At 41.0% G+C, this 15,997-nt stretch overlaps 1 protein-coding gene across 3 annotated transcripts in view; it reads right to left on the reverse strand.

Moving 5' to 3' along the window:
- KCNK2 (potassium two pore domain channel subfamily K member 2) overlaps window positions 1–15,997 on the reverse strand; it is a 226,206-nt gene that overhangs the window by 45,857 nt on the left and 164,352 nt on the right. For all 3 annotated transcript variants that reach the window (XM_004387517.1, XM_004387519.1, XM_004387518.1), the window contains exons 4-5: window positions 8,826–8,986; window positions 5,947–6,133 (exon numbers count right to left, since the gene is read on the reverse strand). In XM_004387517.1, the coding sequence (XP_004387574.1) occupies window positions 5,947–6,133; window positions 8,826–8,986 (348 nt within the window). The remainder of the gene's footprint in view (window positions 1–5,946; window positions 6,134–8,825; window positions 8,987–15,997) is intronic.

A 15,997-nucleotide genomic window follows, 5' to 3' on the forward strand; every position in this document is an offset into this window, starting at 1 on the left:
CACAGTTCTACTCTGACACACACGGGGTCGCCGTGAGTCAGAGTCACAGTTCTACTCTGACACACACGGGGTCGCCGTGAGTCAGAGCCGACTTGACGGCAATGGGCTAACCGGTCCCATAGAAGCAGGAATTAGAGCGATTATTAACACTAGGCGTCGGGCACAGTATTTAACATACACTGTGTGCTCACTAAACCTGTGAATGAGTAAATGAATGGATGATGAATATAACACAGCTCATTAGCAATCACGCAAGCTCTTCCTTTCCAACCAAGGCCATCCTTCTGAGCGGCTGACGTGGTGGTGGTGGTGTAGGGGGCTGTTGTCCAGAACAGCTCACTCATCATTCGGTGTTTTCCCTGTTATCTGTAGAACTCCTGGCGAATGTGTACTCAGTGATCAACTCAAGAATAGCAATCTTAATAACCGGCCTCTGACATAGTTGTAAAAGAGGCAATATCAGGAACTATCTTCTAGAAGCTCTCTACTAGAACAAACTGTTTTGAACCAAAAATTTGCCCTGTTTCCTAAATAGAGATTTATATGTTCTCATGACAGAGTTCTCTTCAGTCAAGCAAGCTCTGAGCACTTCACTGCATGAGTCATGTTCTCAGGAATTAGGGAAAGCAACAGTTGGGCTAGTATATATTGCATGTCCATTAATGACTTTTAAAACACATTTCCAAGAAAACTTAATTCTCAATATGAGATCTACAGGTATTTTTTGCCTAGTCAAAAAAATGTGATGGCCAATGAACATAATGCTATGAAAAGTTATAAAAACTTCTGTGACGGTAAATGTACCAGATGAAGAGGGATTACATGTTCTATATAGAGGGGGCAGACGGCACTAAGCCTGAAGCCTGACTAACCCAGCAGCAATCAATAACTGCATGTGAGATAAAGGAAATTTCACTATTCATCCAAGTATACTAAATTTCACTAATTAAAATTCCAAGAAGATACATTTGGACGGCTGAATAAACTTATAACCATATAGAAAATGAGTTTTCATAATATCAACCATGAGAATTTCTCAGAACATCTGAATTTTGTGCTTTTTTTTTTTAATTAGAAATCTAGGTAACTTGAGGACCCTGCTCTGTGAAACTACTGATTTTCATCTGGCCTTCACGCGTTCATGTTACCTCTCATGAACTGATCTGTTTTATGAAAAGGAGTTTTTTTAGGACTTCTATGGGCAGCTTCCAAACAAGCTGTGGAAATGCGGGGCTTGGCTCTTCTGATGCACTCTAACTCTAACGGTACATGTCGGAGGAGCCACCAAACTGGAAAACAAGTTTTTTACCTGTGTTACATTAGGCAGTTATTTGACTTTTCTCCCATTTTGAAGAATTACCAAATGATGCTTTATTTTTTAAAGGCATGGATCTAGAAGACAAGTTGTACAACCAAGCCAGCGTAAGTAGTAGAAGACAATCCTTCACTCATTTCCATATAACTAATATTATTTCTTAGATTCAAACGAGAAAGTGACACTTTAGCTCTTAGTCTATACGACAAGCATGGTTGAACAGCTCATCACCCTGGACTTCTCGTCAAATGGAAAATAAAGTGACGAAAGTTAAGAAACAGAACACAGGCAATTAATAGTTAAGTCTCTAATGTAACATTGCCATTAGCTTTACAAATTTGACTACAAATCATTATTAAAAAAAAAAAGTTGTCAACAAGTTGATCCTGACTCATGGCGACCTCGTGTGTCAGAGCAGAACTGTGCTCCATAGGGTTGTCAATGGCTGAGTTTCTGGAAGCAGATTGCCAGGTCTTTCTTTTGAGGGTCTCTGGGTGGAGTCATACCTCCGATCTTTCGGTTAGCAGCAGAGCCTATTAACCATTTGCACCACACAGGAGCTCCACATTATATTGTATTGTATCCAAGAGTAGAACTGTCCCATAGGGTTTCCAAGGAGCAGCTGGTGAACTCGAACTGCTGACCTTTTGGTTTGCAGCCATAGCTCTTAACCACTGCACCACCAGGGCCCCATATCCACATTATATTATCTATATTATAAATCATTATTGTTGTTGTTGGCAACCCTATGTGAGCTGAGTATAACTGCTCCATAGGGTTTTCAAGGCCGTGACCTCTCAGAAGCAGATTGTCAGGCCTGTCTCCTGAGGTGCCGCTGGGTGGGTTTGAACCACCAACCTCGGAATTAGTAGTCCAGCGTTTATCCTTCTGTACCACCCAGGGACTCCTATATTATAACTGTTGCCGTCAAGTCGATTCCGACTCATAGTGACCCTATAGGACAGAGTAGAACTGCCCCATAGAGTTTCCAAGGAGCACCTGGTGATTCGAACTGCCAACCTTTTGGTTAGCAGCTGTAACTCTTAACCACTGCACCACCAGGGTTTCCACAGGCATTGATAAAAATCAGATAAATGACAATTTGTGAAATAACATCCTTTCTCTCCTCCCACCTTTTAAGGAAGGTGGTGCTCTGCAAGCTCCAGCCCGAGCCAAGGGGCCTGTTTATTCACACACAGAACACAAGTGCTGAAGCGCACTCTGAGCGCGCAGGCCCTTCTCAGCCCAGCACGTTGGGGACTAGGGAGAGGAGGAAAGGGGCCGCCAGGAGAAAAGGCAGAGAGGAGGAGCTGACACCAGTCACTGAGGTAACCAACCAACCACTAAAAAACGTCCCTTGCATAAACACAAACATAAATTAAAATTTTCCAGGTGATACCTACCTGGGGAGAAATTCCCAAATGCTGAATCCCTGTGTTCACTCACATCAACAGAGAAACCTGTTGTGCCTATTTGTCTGCAACAGTGGTCTCTTAAATGTTTACTGTTCTTGATTCAACATCACCAGCAGTAAACTTCTGTGCACGAAAATCTACGTTTATATTTATTTATGAATCAGAAGTTAATTATGCCCTAATATAGTGTATCACGAACATTATGACCCACAAAAAGTAATACTTTACTATGTTCGAGTCACAATCGACTTGACGGCAACGGTTTGGTTTGGTTTCAGAGTCAATGCACACAGAAACGAAGGCCAATTTGTATTCTCTTTTGAACTTTAGGAGGCAATTATTTTCCAAGATCCTTTTAAGTTTCTCCTTTTCCAAAGAACCTTGCAAAGGGCTCATATTTTCTACCCAGGCTTTTGCACATCTGCCACCTCGTCCTAACGCTCCCTGGACATGAGGACCTGGCATTTACAGACTGCAGGACTACCAGCAGGGTTCTAAAGTTTCACAAAGACCAAAAGAGCCCCCAGAACGTAAACTGAGCAGGCGGAATGAGTTAGCGAAGCTGACGTCAATGTGTGTCCTCTCATTTACGTCTCCTCAGCATCCGGGCCTTACTCAAATCATGTTACTCCATGGATTATTACCAAGGCATATTTCTACCATTTTCTGTTACTTCCTCTCTAAAATAATAAAAAAAAAAAAGGTTGAAGTAATGGATTTTAAAAGGAGTAAATATAATAAAGTTCTAGTAACAATAAAGTTGTTCATTAGCTCACACGTAATGTCACACAAGGAGACCCTCGGTGCTGCAAATGGTTAACCAGCTTGGTTGCTAACCGAAAGGATGGAGGGTTGAGTCCAGTCAGAGGCACCTCAGAAAAAAGGCCTGGGGATCTGCTTCTGAAAATCAGACATTGAAAATCCTATGGAGCACAGTTCTACTCTGACACACGGGGTCACCATGAGTTGGAGTCAACTTCACAGAACTGGGTTTAACGCCACACAAGTATCCTTCTGTTACTCTATTCCCCGATGACACTGGACCATGACTCTACTCCAGGGCCCCCATTAATACACAGACGATGTCTTCACTGAACTTCTCTTCTGAGGCAGGACAGTCTGGCTACTGACAGATGCATACAGTCTAACCAGTGTCAGCGTGATACCTTAAAGTAAGTTTAAAAAAAATTCTTTTTTCATTTTCTACACAACCATGAAGTAAAAATCTTTCTTTTTTTTCCTAAGCCAGTTTATATTGTGGTAACAAACACCATATTATTTTGGGATTCCACCCACTTTTTTATTTATAATTTTTGTTTATTTAGAAAGTCTCAGACCATGAGGGTTGTGATATACTGGGCTGAGAATCTGTCAATTGTTGAAAATAATGCATTCGACATGAGTCTGTTGGTCTGAAAATAAAAGACTTACCATCTAAGACCTATATAGTCTACAAAATGGCTACAATGTCTTGTCAATTACATTTATAAAGTGGAAAGGTAGTCCCTGAAGATGGACATCGTGGTTGGTAAAGTAGAGGGTCAGCGACAAAAAGGAAGATCCTCAACAAGATGGATTGACACAGTGGCTGCAACAATGGGCTCAAACGTAACAACTGGGAGGATGGGGCAGGACTGGGCAGTGTTTCGTTCTGTTGCACATGCGGTCACTATGAGTCGGAACCGACTTGAGGTCACCTAACAACAATGAGAGCGGGGTAGTCTAAGACCAGTGTACCGCAAGGATACTCTTCCTTATCATCACTGTGTCTCACTTTCTCCTATCTTAACACACTTTCCACTTCTACTTATGCCAATTATGTATCTTAAATGAGAGGCAGATAATGAGTATTTTAGGACTGAAGCTTGTTTTCTTACATGGTATACAAATGACTGAAATTTCTCTCTCCATTGCACTGCTATAAAATTAAAAGATCTCCAGCAAAGTGATGCATCCTCTTTCCCCAGGTCCTCTGTCCAATACACAGATGTGCATATAGTACTTTTTACCAAAAGCAAAAAACTTTGCTTGTGACCACATTCCCATCTTCCAGGATAGCACATAGGGGGGCCTGCTGAGTTAAAATGGAATTAACAATTTAATAGAGAGGACCTGCCAGCATTCTCTGAGTTCTTAAGCAACTGTATATCTTATTTTCCTTTCTGAAAATATTCCAGTCAGAAATTTGGGTCAAGGAAGAACAGTAAACATTCAGAAAGTATAAAACTGTCGTAAAACTAAATTAGACTAGCAAGTTTATTCTGAGGAGTTTAATACCACTATCTAGGTTGGCACTCAACTGCTAACCTAAAGGTTGAAGGTTCAAAGCCACCCAGAAGTACCACAGAAAAAAGGCCTGGCCATTTGTTTCCATTAAGATTACAGCCAAAAAACCATATGGAGCCGTTCTACTCTGTAACATACAGGGTCACCATGAGTCAGAATCGACTTGACAGCAACTAATAATTAACGTAATGTTTAGTATGTTTTTCTAATACTTTGAAATTTTTTTTTTTAAAGAATGATTTAGATTTTCTGGAGCTAGCCAAAATGATCCATGATGGAGCACTACCAATCTTACCTGCGCCACAGTTATTATAATTTATTTAAAATTATAGTTTCAACAAAATAATAGTTGGATACTATAACTGTGAAAGAGAGTGTTGAAATGATAGAGGGACCAAATACCTAGGAGATACAACAATAAAGCAAAAGGCAGTTGAAATAACATTTGTAGGAAAAAAAAGCAAAAAACGTGAATAGAGACATGTAGACGCTTTAGGTAAGGTCAAAAATACCGTCCTGAGAACTGACAATCAAATGAGGTAAACACCACAGAGAAAAGAAGGTTTCACACAGCCAAGAGGACCTTCCGAAGTTTGCAGCTGTTTTTTAAAACTAAGGCAGGAAAGGGCCTAAGCAGAAAAAGCAAGGATGAGTTAAGCCTGAATTCCCGTATCACTGCAGGGTGGGGGGCGGGGGGTAAGAAAGGGGAATCAAGGGGCAGAGATTTGGTTTCTGAAATTAGTGTGGGAATGCAAAATTCTGAACCAACAGCAACTGAAATGTCTTTCCGAGAATGAAAACCAAACATCCAGCACCATCCTCCCGTGTGCCTTCGCTCTTCCGGGACAAGCTTTGGTCTCCACCACCATGTTGTGCTACAAACCCAAGAACACGGGTTAGGAGGCAGGGCCCATGCCAGCAAAGCCTTACCTGCGACGTAGTCGCCAAACCCAATGGTTGTCAAAGTGATGACCACAAAGTAAATGGCGTCCAGGGCGCTCCAGCCTTCTATATGCCTGAATATGATCGCGGGCAGAGCGACAAAGAGCACGCAGCCGAACAGTATAAATATGATGGTTGAGATGATGCGGATCTTGGTCTGACTCACATTCCACTTCTAGGCGTGAGACGGAGAGAGAGAGGGAGAGAGAGAGAGAGACAGCCACTGACTACTGGCATGCCTGCAAAACTAACTATACACTGTTATCAGTAAATCAGCAAGTGAGTTAATTTACTTTGTGCGTGTTATTCCCTTTTATGCTTAATTTTTAATTGTCTTTACTTACAACAAATTGGGTATCACATACTCAACACAATCCACACTAATAATGATAAAACTCTACCCTTACACAGCCTTAACACTTTCAAAAGTAAATGACATTTGCTCTAAGAATACCCTTTCAGACTTACATGATCGTTATTTGTTGACCTGAACTGCTTTTGAAATATTTCTATTCTATAGGCATAAAATGGATTGTGGGCCAAACACAATCCAGAAATATTTGAAAATAGACAGAATTGACTCAAGGACTAAATATTTACCACTGACAATTGATGAAATTATGAAGTCCATGAAGATTTTTTCTTACCACTCCTATCACTTTTTCCTACCATTAATTCAGTTGATTAGAGCACAACACGAGCCGATTTAATGCCCATAACTGATTCCCTTATGAGCCAGATACGTTGTCTCTCTGGTCTATGGCCTTAAGGTAAACAACCAAGGAAGCTACAAGATAGGCAGGCGATGATACATCTTCAACACCCCAGAACTGCAGCTCTCATAAGCTTACCCATACATTCCCACCTCCTTTACCAATCAGGACTCTCTGTGGTGTAAAGTATTCAGTGAAGTTTGTGTATACTGCAGTTTATTTCCAGCTCTTTCTTTGGGGTGGTGCAAATGGTTAACATTTTTGGCTGCTAACCAAAAGGTTGGAGGTTCAAGTCTACCCAGAAGTACCTCAGAAGAAGGGCCTGGTGATCTACTTGTGAAAAATCAGCCATTGAAAGCGCTGTGGTGCACAGTTCAACTCTGACGCGCACAGGGTCACCATGAGTTGAAATCAACTTGACAGCAATTGTTTTATTCCAGGCTGCTCTGTGCGGTCAAGGCGATTCTAACTCTTAGCGACTTTATATGACAGCAGAACTGCCCCACAGAGTTAGTAGCCATATAGTTTAATCTCCTACTGGATCTGTTCTACCTATTTTGAAAATCATAGGACATATTCCCCAGCATATCAAAATCACTGAATTTTAGAGCTTGAACATTTTTTAGAGATAAAGGTCTATGGAAACATAGATTGGGAAGGAAAAATAAGAGTTCCTCTAGTCCACTATCCTTACCAGATATGTGAGAGTTAAATGAGAGCATGTTTGTTAAGTCCACAGAATAGTGCTTGGTACCAAAGGCTGAATCGCGGTCACTGGAATGCAACCTTCCCAAGAGCACGGAGTTCATCTGTTTTACGCACTTTCGTACATGCAGCATGAGAAACATACCCAGCACACAGCAGGCACTCAAAATGTGTGGAACGAATTAACAATTCAGAGTTACCAAGTTCACGCCACTAAGCTGCCCTCTCAATTAATATAAATGCAAGGTAATTTTAATATCAATATAAGATAAGCAGAATAACAAAACAAACCAAAAAACCCTCCTATTTTGGAATAACCATGCCTTATACCACTCTGTAGTAAAAATATTTGAGAGCTGACTGTGATCTGAAATCTGAAACATAATTAATGATAAAACAGGGCTTTAATTTAAAATGAAGAAAAAATACTCAATAGTCTTATTTTTTAATAGAGTTAAGTGTAAAATATTTTGTTGAATTTTTGTGAAAAAATAAGACACGGAATATAAAATCTATCTGTAATAGTGGTGATAGAAGTAGCATGTCAATTATAGTCCACCCTCTAACATCATCATTTTTCCCCCATAATTTTCTTCAACAATACAAGCTTGTAATCAGGGCGGTATTAATATTTTTTCTTTCACTTAAAACTCTAATAAAAGCATTGTCTTTTCATTTCCTTTTGCTACTGAATGAAATACAGTACAGCCATGAACATCTTTACTTATATTACTTTTGGTTCTACTGAATACACGCTTATAGATAATTCCTATCATTGGCACTACTGAATTGAGTTATACGATCACCTGTATTGTGCTTGCTGTATATTATTATATCCTTTCCAACAGGGCTCTATAAATTTACAATGCCACAAGCAATAATCAAGAGGACCAAAGCAATTTTTTAAATAATAAAATCTTGTCAGTCATTTACTAGCTGTGTTAAGCTTTAACTTACATCACCTCTCAGCCTCACAGTAATGCCTCAGAATCAGGACCATTATTCAGATTTTATAAATGAAAAAAATGGAGGTTTGAGGGGAAAATAATTCAGAGAAAATACCTAGTAGACAATATAGCTGGAATTTGAACCCAAGACTATCGGATGTCTAGGTTTTTTTTCTTTTTCCCTACATTTCTGTGAAGTTTTCTAATACACTGATGTATTTATTGAGAGCAATATAAAAATAATTATGATACAGTGAGTTACATACTTACTAAACCAATGCCATCGAGTCAATCTCGACTCATAGCGACCCTACAGGACAGAACAGAACTGCCTCATAGGGTTTCCAAGGAGTGGCTGGTGGATTCGAACTGCTGACCTTTTGAGGTATGTGTAAATTGTTATGAAACTCAAGAAGTGAATCTCTAACTGTACCTGATATAAAAGTTATATTTCTAAAAATTAAAGAATAAACACACGCAGTTCAAAGTCTATCATACTCACAATAAACGTATCTTCTACTTTTGCAATTCCTTTTCCAAATATGGTCCCTAGTTGATCTCCAACTCCGGCCAACAAAAAACCAAAGAGGGGTATTCCCAGTAAGGCGTAGATGATGCAGAATATTTTCCCCCCCTCTGTGCGTGGTGAGATGTTTCCAAATCCTAGTACACACACACAAAAAAAATCAGTTGAGTAAAAATTAGTCATAGTTTAAAATACACAACCTCAAGGCTGATTCAGAGATTCCTGAATATCATAAGATATCAATTACAAATTTCAACTAGTTAAGATTCCCTTTGTATTATATAGCCTTTTAATATATTTTGATATAAAATACTTCAATATTTAAGAAAAATTTCAGTAATACCCAGAGTATAAGTAACTTCTCAATTACAGTTTGATACAATAATGTAAGCTGATGTGCTAACACATGCAGTAAAGTCAATACTTTCATTAAGCACACGCCCGTCTCTCTGCACTGATGATCCTGTTGGCTTGCAAAGCTTTTATTGCCATTTAGTTAGAAGAGTGGATTGCCTTAATTTAAGAGTATTCAAATATGCTTAAATTATTTAACGATTAAATTTTAGTAGCAACTTTTAATTCTTGACTTTATGCAAGTATTTGTCAGAAAAGCAACTGTTAAAAACTGAAAAATTATTAAGTGAATTATTTTTAAAGTTCAGAAAATTCTGAAGGTCTTCCGGTTTTATGTAAGGCTATATACTTGTTATGATTCTACCAGTGTAACTCCATTGACTTTTTTTTAATAACACATATTTGCATATTGAATTATTCCTAACAACTTCGCATTGTAAGGAATCTTAGAAGGTCCAAAACTGTGAGCACCGCAGGTGATTACCTGGCTTCCGCCTGCGTCTCGTAGCCACTCACTCTACTTGGGCTGTAGTGATTTTACCATGAGCTCACTTTCTGTAGCTTGCATCCTCTACTTTTGTTCTTTCCCTTAAAGCAAAGTAAGTCTGTTCCCTTTTCCATGTTTTAATAGTTCTAAAAGGTGAAATCAGTTAGTTGGCCTCCCTCCACTCTCAGTTCTCTCTTCTTCAGCATAAACACCCCACAACCTTCCAAGCTGCTTTCCTCTATCCATGCTGTTTTGCCAACGTCCCTTTAAAAAATGCTAAGCATGGAGCCCTGGCGGCACAGTGGTTAAGAGCTTGGATGCTAACCAAAAGATCAGTAGTTTGAATCCACCAGCTGCTCCTTGGAAAACCTATGGGGCAGTTCTACTCTGTCCTATAGGGTCTCTATGAGTTGGAATCAACTCGACGGCAATGGGTTTGGTTGGTTTGGTGCCAAGCACTGGGGATGTAACTGTGAAGCTTGCGGGTCTGACCCATGCTCTCACAGAGCTTACAATGCAGTGAAGAACACAGACGTGACACTGGCCCGTCCGTGTGTATGCTCGCTACAGAAAGCACAGGATGCTCTTGGTGCATACGGATTTTGGAGAATGAGACAGGCTCCATGTAGGAAGCCCAAGCTGTGATGTGGAGACTGCGTAGGAGTTAGCCATGTGAAGGAGAAGTAGGGTTTGTAACAAGACCGCAAAACCACAAGTGTAAAGTCTTGGAGCAAAAAGGACAATCTAGTACCTTTGAAAAACTGAAAGTATTTCAGATGGATGGAAAAGAGTGTGTGAGAGTGGCAGCAGATAAAGAAGGAAAGGTGAACTGAGGCTGCATAGTGCAGAATCATGCCTATGCTGAAGAGTTAGGGCTTCATGTGGGCTGAGTGAGACACTGCAGGACTTTTAGGCTGGGAATAACAGGAACCCATTTGACATTCTGAAAGTTTACTCTGGCTACAGAAAGGAGATGTTTACAGGAGTCAAGAAGAAGAAAGAAGGATCGATGATGATGCCCAGGTTCTGGCAAGGGCAATGGAGTTGATCATGGCAGTAATTCTCTGAGATGATCTTTTTGTTAGGTGCCGTTGCTGTTGAGTCAATTCCAACTCATCAAAAGAGCAGGTTTAGGGGGCAAGGTTCGGGCTGAGGAAGGTAAGGATGAGAAAGATGTATGCCAGTGAGAGAACTAAAGGAGAAATCTATTGCATGTTGCACGTATGAGTTTGGAAACCCAAAACAGCAACCTGGGCTGGAAACACAGCTTAGACAGTAGAGGAAAACTCGGGAAGATGTGTACACTCAAAAAAGAGAGCTTACTATAAAACCCCAAGGATCACCAACATTTAAAGTGAGGAGAGAAGGAGGAGGGCCCTCAAGGACACTGCTATGAAAGGACAAAGGATGGTGTGTGGGGATAAACGACCTAGTTTTACCTGAAGTTAGGTAGCCTTTATTCCCAGCTCTGGAGAAAAAACTCTTTAATTGGGATGCTTTGGTCTGGGACTTCCAGGCCACACCTGAGAATTTGTGCTGGTGAGCAGAGGCTGGCCAGTCCAGAAAAGATTCAGTTAGAAGTCTGATATCAACTAGCCCCAGGAGGCATGATTTAGCCTATCATGCAGGACTGGCCAATAAAAGCCCTGAACACGGAGACTCAGAGAGCTTCCTGGTTGATGAGAACATCTGCTCTCTGGAGGGTAGTGTGTCTCTTGGAACATGGAAGCTTAGGGTCGGGAGCCCTCCCAGATCTAGTCCTGTGCCTCTATTCGTTTGTACCCTTTTGGTTATGATAAATCTGTAGTCATAAGTATAGTGTACTCTCTGTAAATTCTGTGAGTCATGCCAGCAAATTATTGAACCCAAAATGGTAGTAAAAACCAAAAACCAAACCCATTGCTGTCAAGTCAATTCTGACTCACAGCGACCTTACAGGACAGAGCAGAACTGCCCCATAGGGTTTCCAAGGAGTGGCTGATGGATTCAAACTGCCAACCTTTTGGTTAGCAGCCAAGCTCTTAACCACTACACCACCAGGGCTCCATAAAATGGGTAGTAGAAACCACAAGTCAGAAATTAAGGGTCTTGTGGACTCCTGAGCTTGTGCTGGCATCCTGTGTGGGTAGTGGGAAACCAGACCCTAATTTGGGCTCAGCAGGTCAGAAGGTTGAGGTGTTGTGTGGACTCCCCAAACTTGCAGCTGGGGTCTGCCTACTTGGCCGTCTGAAGGATGGTGTCCTTTTAATTTGTAAGCTCTGATATAGCTCCAGGTGGACAGGGTCAGATCGAGAGAGAGAGTGTGTGCCATGGGAGCAGCTGACGAGGAGGAAGGAGAAGCGGGAACGTGAGGACTGGATCGATGTCCACATTTTGGGGACTAGATTCACGCTGATCCTTACCACGCAGTGTGCTTTCAGGAAAATCATGAGAGGGGCATATTTCATAAAGCAGAGACTGATAAAGTAAAATAGATAACCATTGAAAAATCTCTGATACAGTAACAAATTGGTCATCAATGACATCAGAGAAAACAGTTTAGTGGAGTAGTGATAGGCCTGAGTTCTGGAGCTTGTTTGGTTTTTACTTTTCTTTGTTTTCCTTTCTTTTTTTTTTAACCTTCTATTTTGAAATAATTTTACACTTACAGAAAAGTTACAAGAATTGTACAAAGAACTCATGCATATGCTTCTCCCAGGTTTGCTAATTGTTAACATTTTCCACTTTGAAGGCACCCCAGTGGTGCAGTGGTTAAGTGCTCAGCTAGTAACCAAAAGTTCGAACCCACCAGCAGCTCCGCAGGAGAAAAATATGGCAGTCTGCTTCCGTAAAGAGTACAGCCTTGGAAACCCTACAGAGCAGTTCTACTCTGTCCTATAGGTTCGCTAGGAGTTGGAATCGTCTAGACGGCAACAGGTTTTGGTTCCACTTTGCTTTATCATTCTTGCCAAACATAGACATTTGCTTCTGACTATTTGAGAGTAAGCTGCAGACATCATGCCCTCTTATCCCTAAACTCTTGGTTGTGTATTTCCTAAGAAGAAGGAACATTCCATTAAATAACCACCATATGATTATCAAATTCAGGGAAGTTAATGCTGATGAAGTTCTATCATCTAACCTTTAGACTATATTCAAATTTTCCAATTGTCCTATTAGTGTCTATTATAAGACTTTTTTCCTGTTCCGAGATCCAAACTAAAACTATGCATTGCATTTCATGGGCGTATCTCTTTAGTCTCCCATAATCTGGAATAGTTCCTAAGCCTTTCTTTGTACTTCATGACTCCGATGATTCTGAAGAATGCTAGGTCCAGTTGCCATCGAGTTGGCCCTGACTCATGGCCACGCCATGGGTATCAGAGGAGAGCTGTGCTCTAGAGGGTTTTCAGCAGCTGCGATCTTTTGGAAGCAGATCGCCAGGCCTTTCATCTGAGGCACCCCTGGGTGGACTTGAACATAGGAGTCAAGCACATTAACCACCTGCACCACCCAGGCCAGTTATTCTGTAAAATGATCCTGTTTGACTTTGTCTAGTATTTCCTTACAATTAGAGTCAAGCTGTCCCTTACTGGCAGGAACACAGCGTAAATGATACTGGGCGAATTAGCACAGCACACTTAGGAAAACACCTTGAACGGGGAGGGCTCGATTGGCAAACAAACACAGAAAGCGTGCATCATTTGCATCAAAATATGGTACTTGGTTAATGTGTGTCCACTAGCTGTCTCCACTACAAAGTTACTGTTTTTTCCTTTCTGGTTAATAAGTTATAGGGAGATACTTTGAGAATACGTGACTATTGGGATAATCCAACCTACATAAGCCACTAGTTACGATATCTAGAAAATAACAAAATAACACTAGAAAACATGAAGGAGATTAAATAATAGAATAGTAAATGAGATGATAATAATTTTTAAAAATACATTAAAAGTGTATTACCTATATAATAAGAATACGCTTTTAAAAAATATATCAACCCTGTGAATATGGCCCCCGGCCACCCTTTTAACTCAGTACTGGTGACATTAGACAGGCTATTAGGGCCAATAATAAAGGGCTTTGTAGTTCAATTCATGCATATGAGACTAATGGGCACACCAGCCCAAAAGCAAAGATGAGAAGGTAGGACGGGACCGGAAAACTGGACGAATGCAAATGGGAACCTGGGCAAAGAACGGAGACTGTTGACACGTCGCAGGGTTGGCAACCAATGTCACAAAACAATTTGTGTATTAACTGTTTAATGAGAAACTAATTTGCTCTGTAAACTTTCATCTAACACATTATATATATATATATATATATTAATGTGTCTTTCTATTTCGCAAAGAAGAAACAAAAAAAAAAAAATTAAAAAACCCATAACCAGCTCCTTCTTCCCCAGCAGATTCAGGTAGGGGAACAAAGAATCAGAGAACGAGAGAGTAGGTCTTGTCCACCCACTGTCCTCTCAGTGGGACATGGATTCAGAAGCCTCTATGGGTTGTAAAGGACACAGGAGTTTTTACACGTTCTGCTCAGAGGATGAGGAGGGGCTGAGAGCCCTGGGGAAGGGAAAGAAGCCTCCCATCAGTATGTGGAGCCCTCGTGGCTAACACTCCAAGACCAAGGGGACCATGGCGCTCTGATGTAAGGAACTGATGAACTTAACTCATCTACTAATGCTCCGAATGCTGTATGTCAGGGCAATGGATGAAAAGGCTCCCTCCAGGGCAAACATGATAAAGGCCCAGATGTCTTGTATCAAGGCAATTTGAAGAAGTAGAAGGACATTCCAAGGTTAAAAAGTCAGAGAATGTTTTAAACTGACCTGTTGGGGACCGTGAACCATTTCCACACACCATTCAAGAATGGAGCTTATCAGCTTCAAATCTGACATTTATCCTAATATCAGTAAGCAGAGGACCAGGCCTTGCCAAGTCAGCAGGGTGTGCTATTCTGACATGGGCTCTCTGATTACACCAGGGAGTCTTGCTAGGATCTAACAATCTCCACTGCTGCCTTCTCCAGAGCAGTAGCCACATAGCCTGAGATACCACAGTTGCCATCAAGTTGATTCTGATTCATGGCGACCCCATGTGTGCAGAGTAGAAGTGCTCCACAGGGTTTTCAAGGCTGTGACCTTTCAGAAGCAGATTGCCACGCCTGTCTTCCAAGGCACCTCAGGGTGTGAACTGCCAACCTTTTAGTTAGCAGTCTGATGCTTAACCATTTGCATGACCCAGGGCCTCCTCAGAGTTATCCTACTGCATCGCATTCTCTGTGGCCGCATAAGAGGACAAATATCTGCAGAAATAACTCCTTAAGAAGCAACCTACCTCTGGGAAAGATCAGGGAACAGAAATCAAAGATATAACTTTTACTTTTTTTTTTTAAATTCTGACAGTAGCACTATTATAGAAAAAGGCTTTTTCTTTAAAAAAAGAAAGAAAAACAGAGGAGAAAAAAAAAAAAAAAGCCTAGCTCTCCTGAGGGCTCAATTTCATCTACCCCACGCAGGTTAAAAGGGCATAGGAAATGCAACTCTTAAGTTTTCATCAACCAGTGACTCAGACTCAGCCTGCAGTCCACCCGGAAACACCTTCAGAAAGGCAGAAGGAGGACTTCCTCAGGCAACCTTGTTGACATCACCCCAGAAATGGCCCAAAGTCCAAAGAGAATTCGAGATGGAAGGAAAACCGATCTACCTGTCATTGATCAAAAAGTGGGAGCAAGTCCCTGTGGCATCTCTGCACCCCTTTTTCATTCTCTTCATGACGGAATTAACAGAAAGGAGAGACCGAACAGAACAGGAATGAGGAATCTTGGTATAATTCTTTTCTGAATATCCTCTGCTTCACTTTCCGAATATTTCTATATCTACCGTTATGCTGAACTCTAAGGCTGAATATGTGCCTCAAAGACGGTATCCCTCACTGAGTACCAATCCTCCGTGCACACAAAAAAGTGACTTAGCAGTTTTCTGACATAGAAGATGTGCTCCAAGCTCCCCAAACATTGTCCAGGGTGAGAGAATCAAGTGGCTGTTTAGGGGACGGTCCCTCGTGTTCCCTCCCTCTCCCCCCTATAAAAATAAAAATAGACTTCCCTCCATAGGTTTATCACTTTTTTATTTTTATTGTACTTCAGGTGAAGGCTTACAGAACGAATAGTTTCTCATGAAACAGTAGTACACATGTTGTCTTATGACATTGGTTAACAACCCCACAACATATTAACCCTCTAACTTCTCAACCTTTTTTTTTGGTGAAAATACACATAGCCAAAGATACACCATTTCAAAAATTTCTACATGCACAGT

Source organism: Trichechus manatus, unplaced genomic scaffold (genome assembly GCF_000243295.1).
Source record: "Trichechus manatus latirostris isolate Lorelei unplaced genomic scaffold, TriManLat1.0 scaffold00187, whole genome shotgun sequence".
Taxonomy (NCBI): Eukaryota; Metazoa; Chordata; class Mammalia; order Sirenia; family Trichechidae; genus Trichechus; species Trichechus manatus.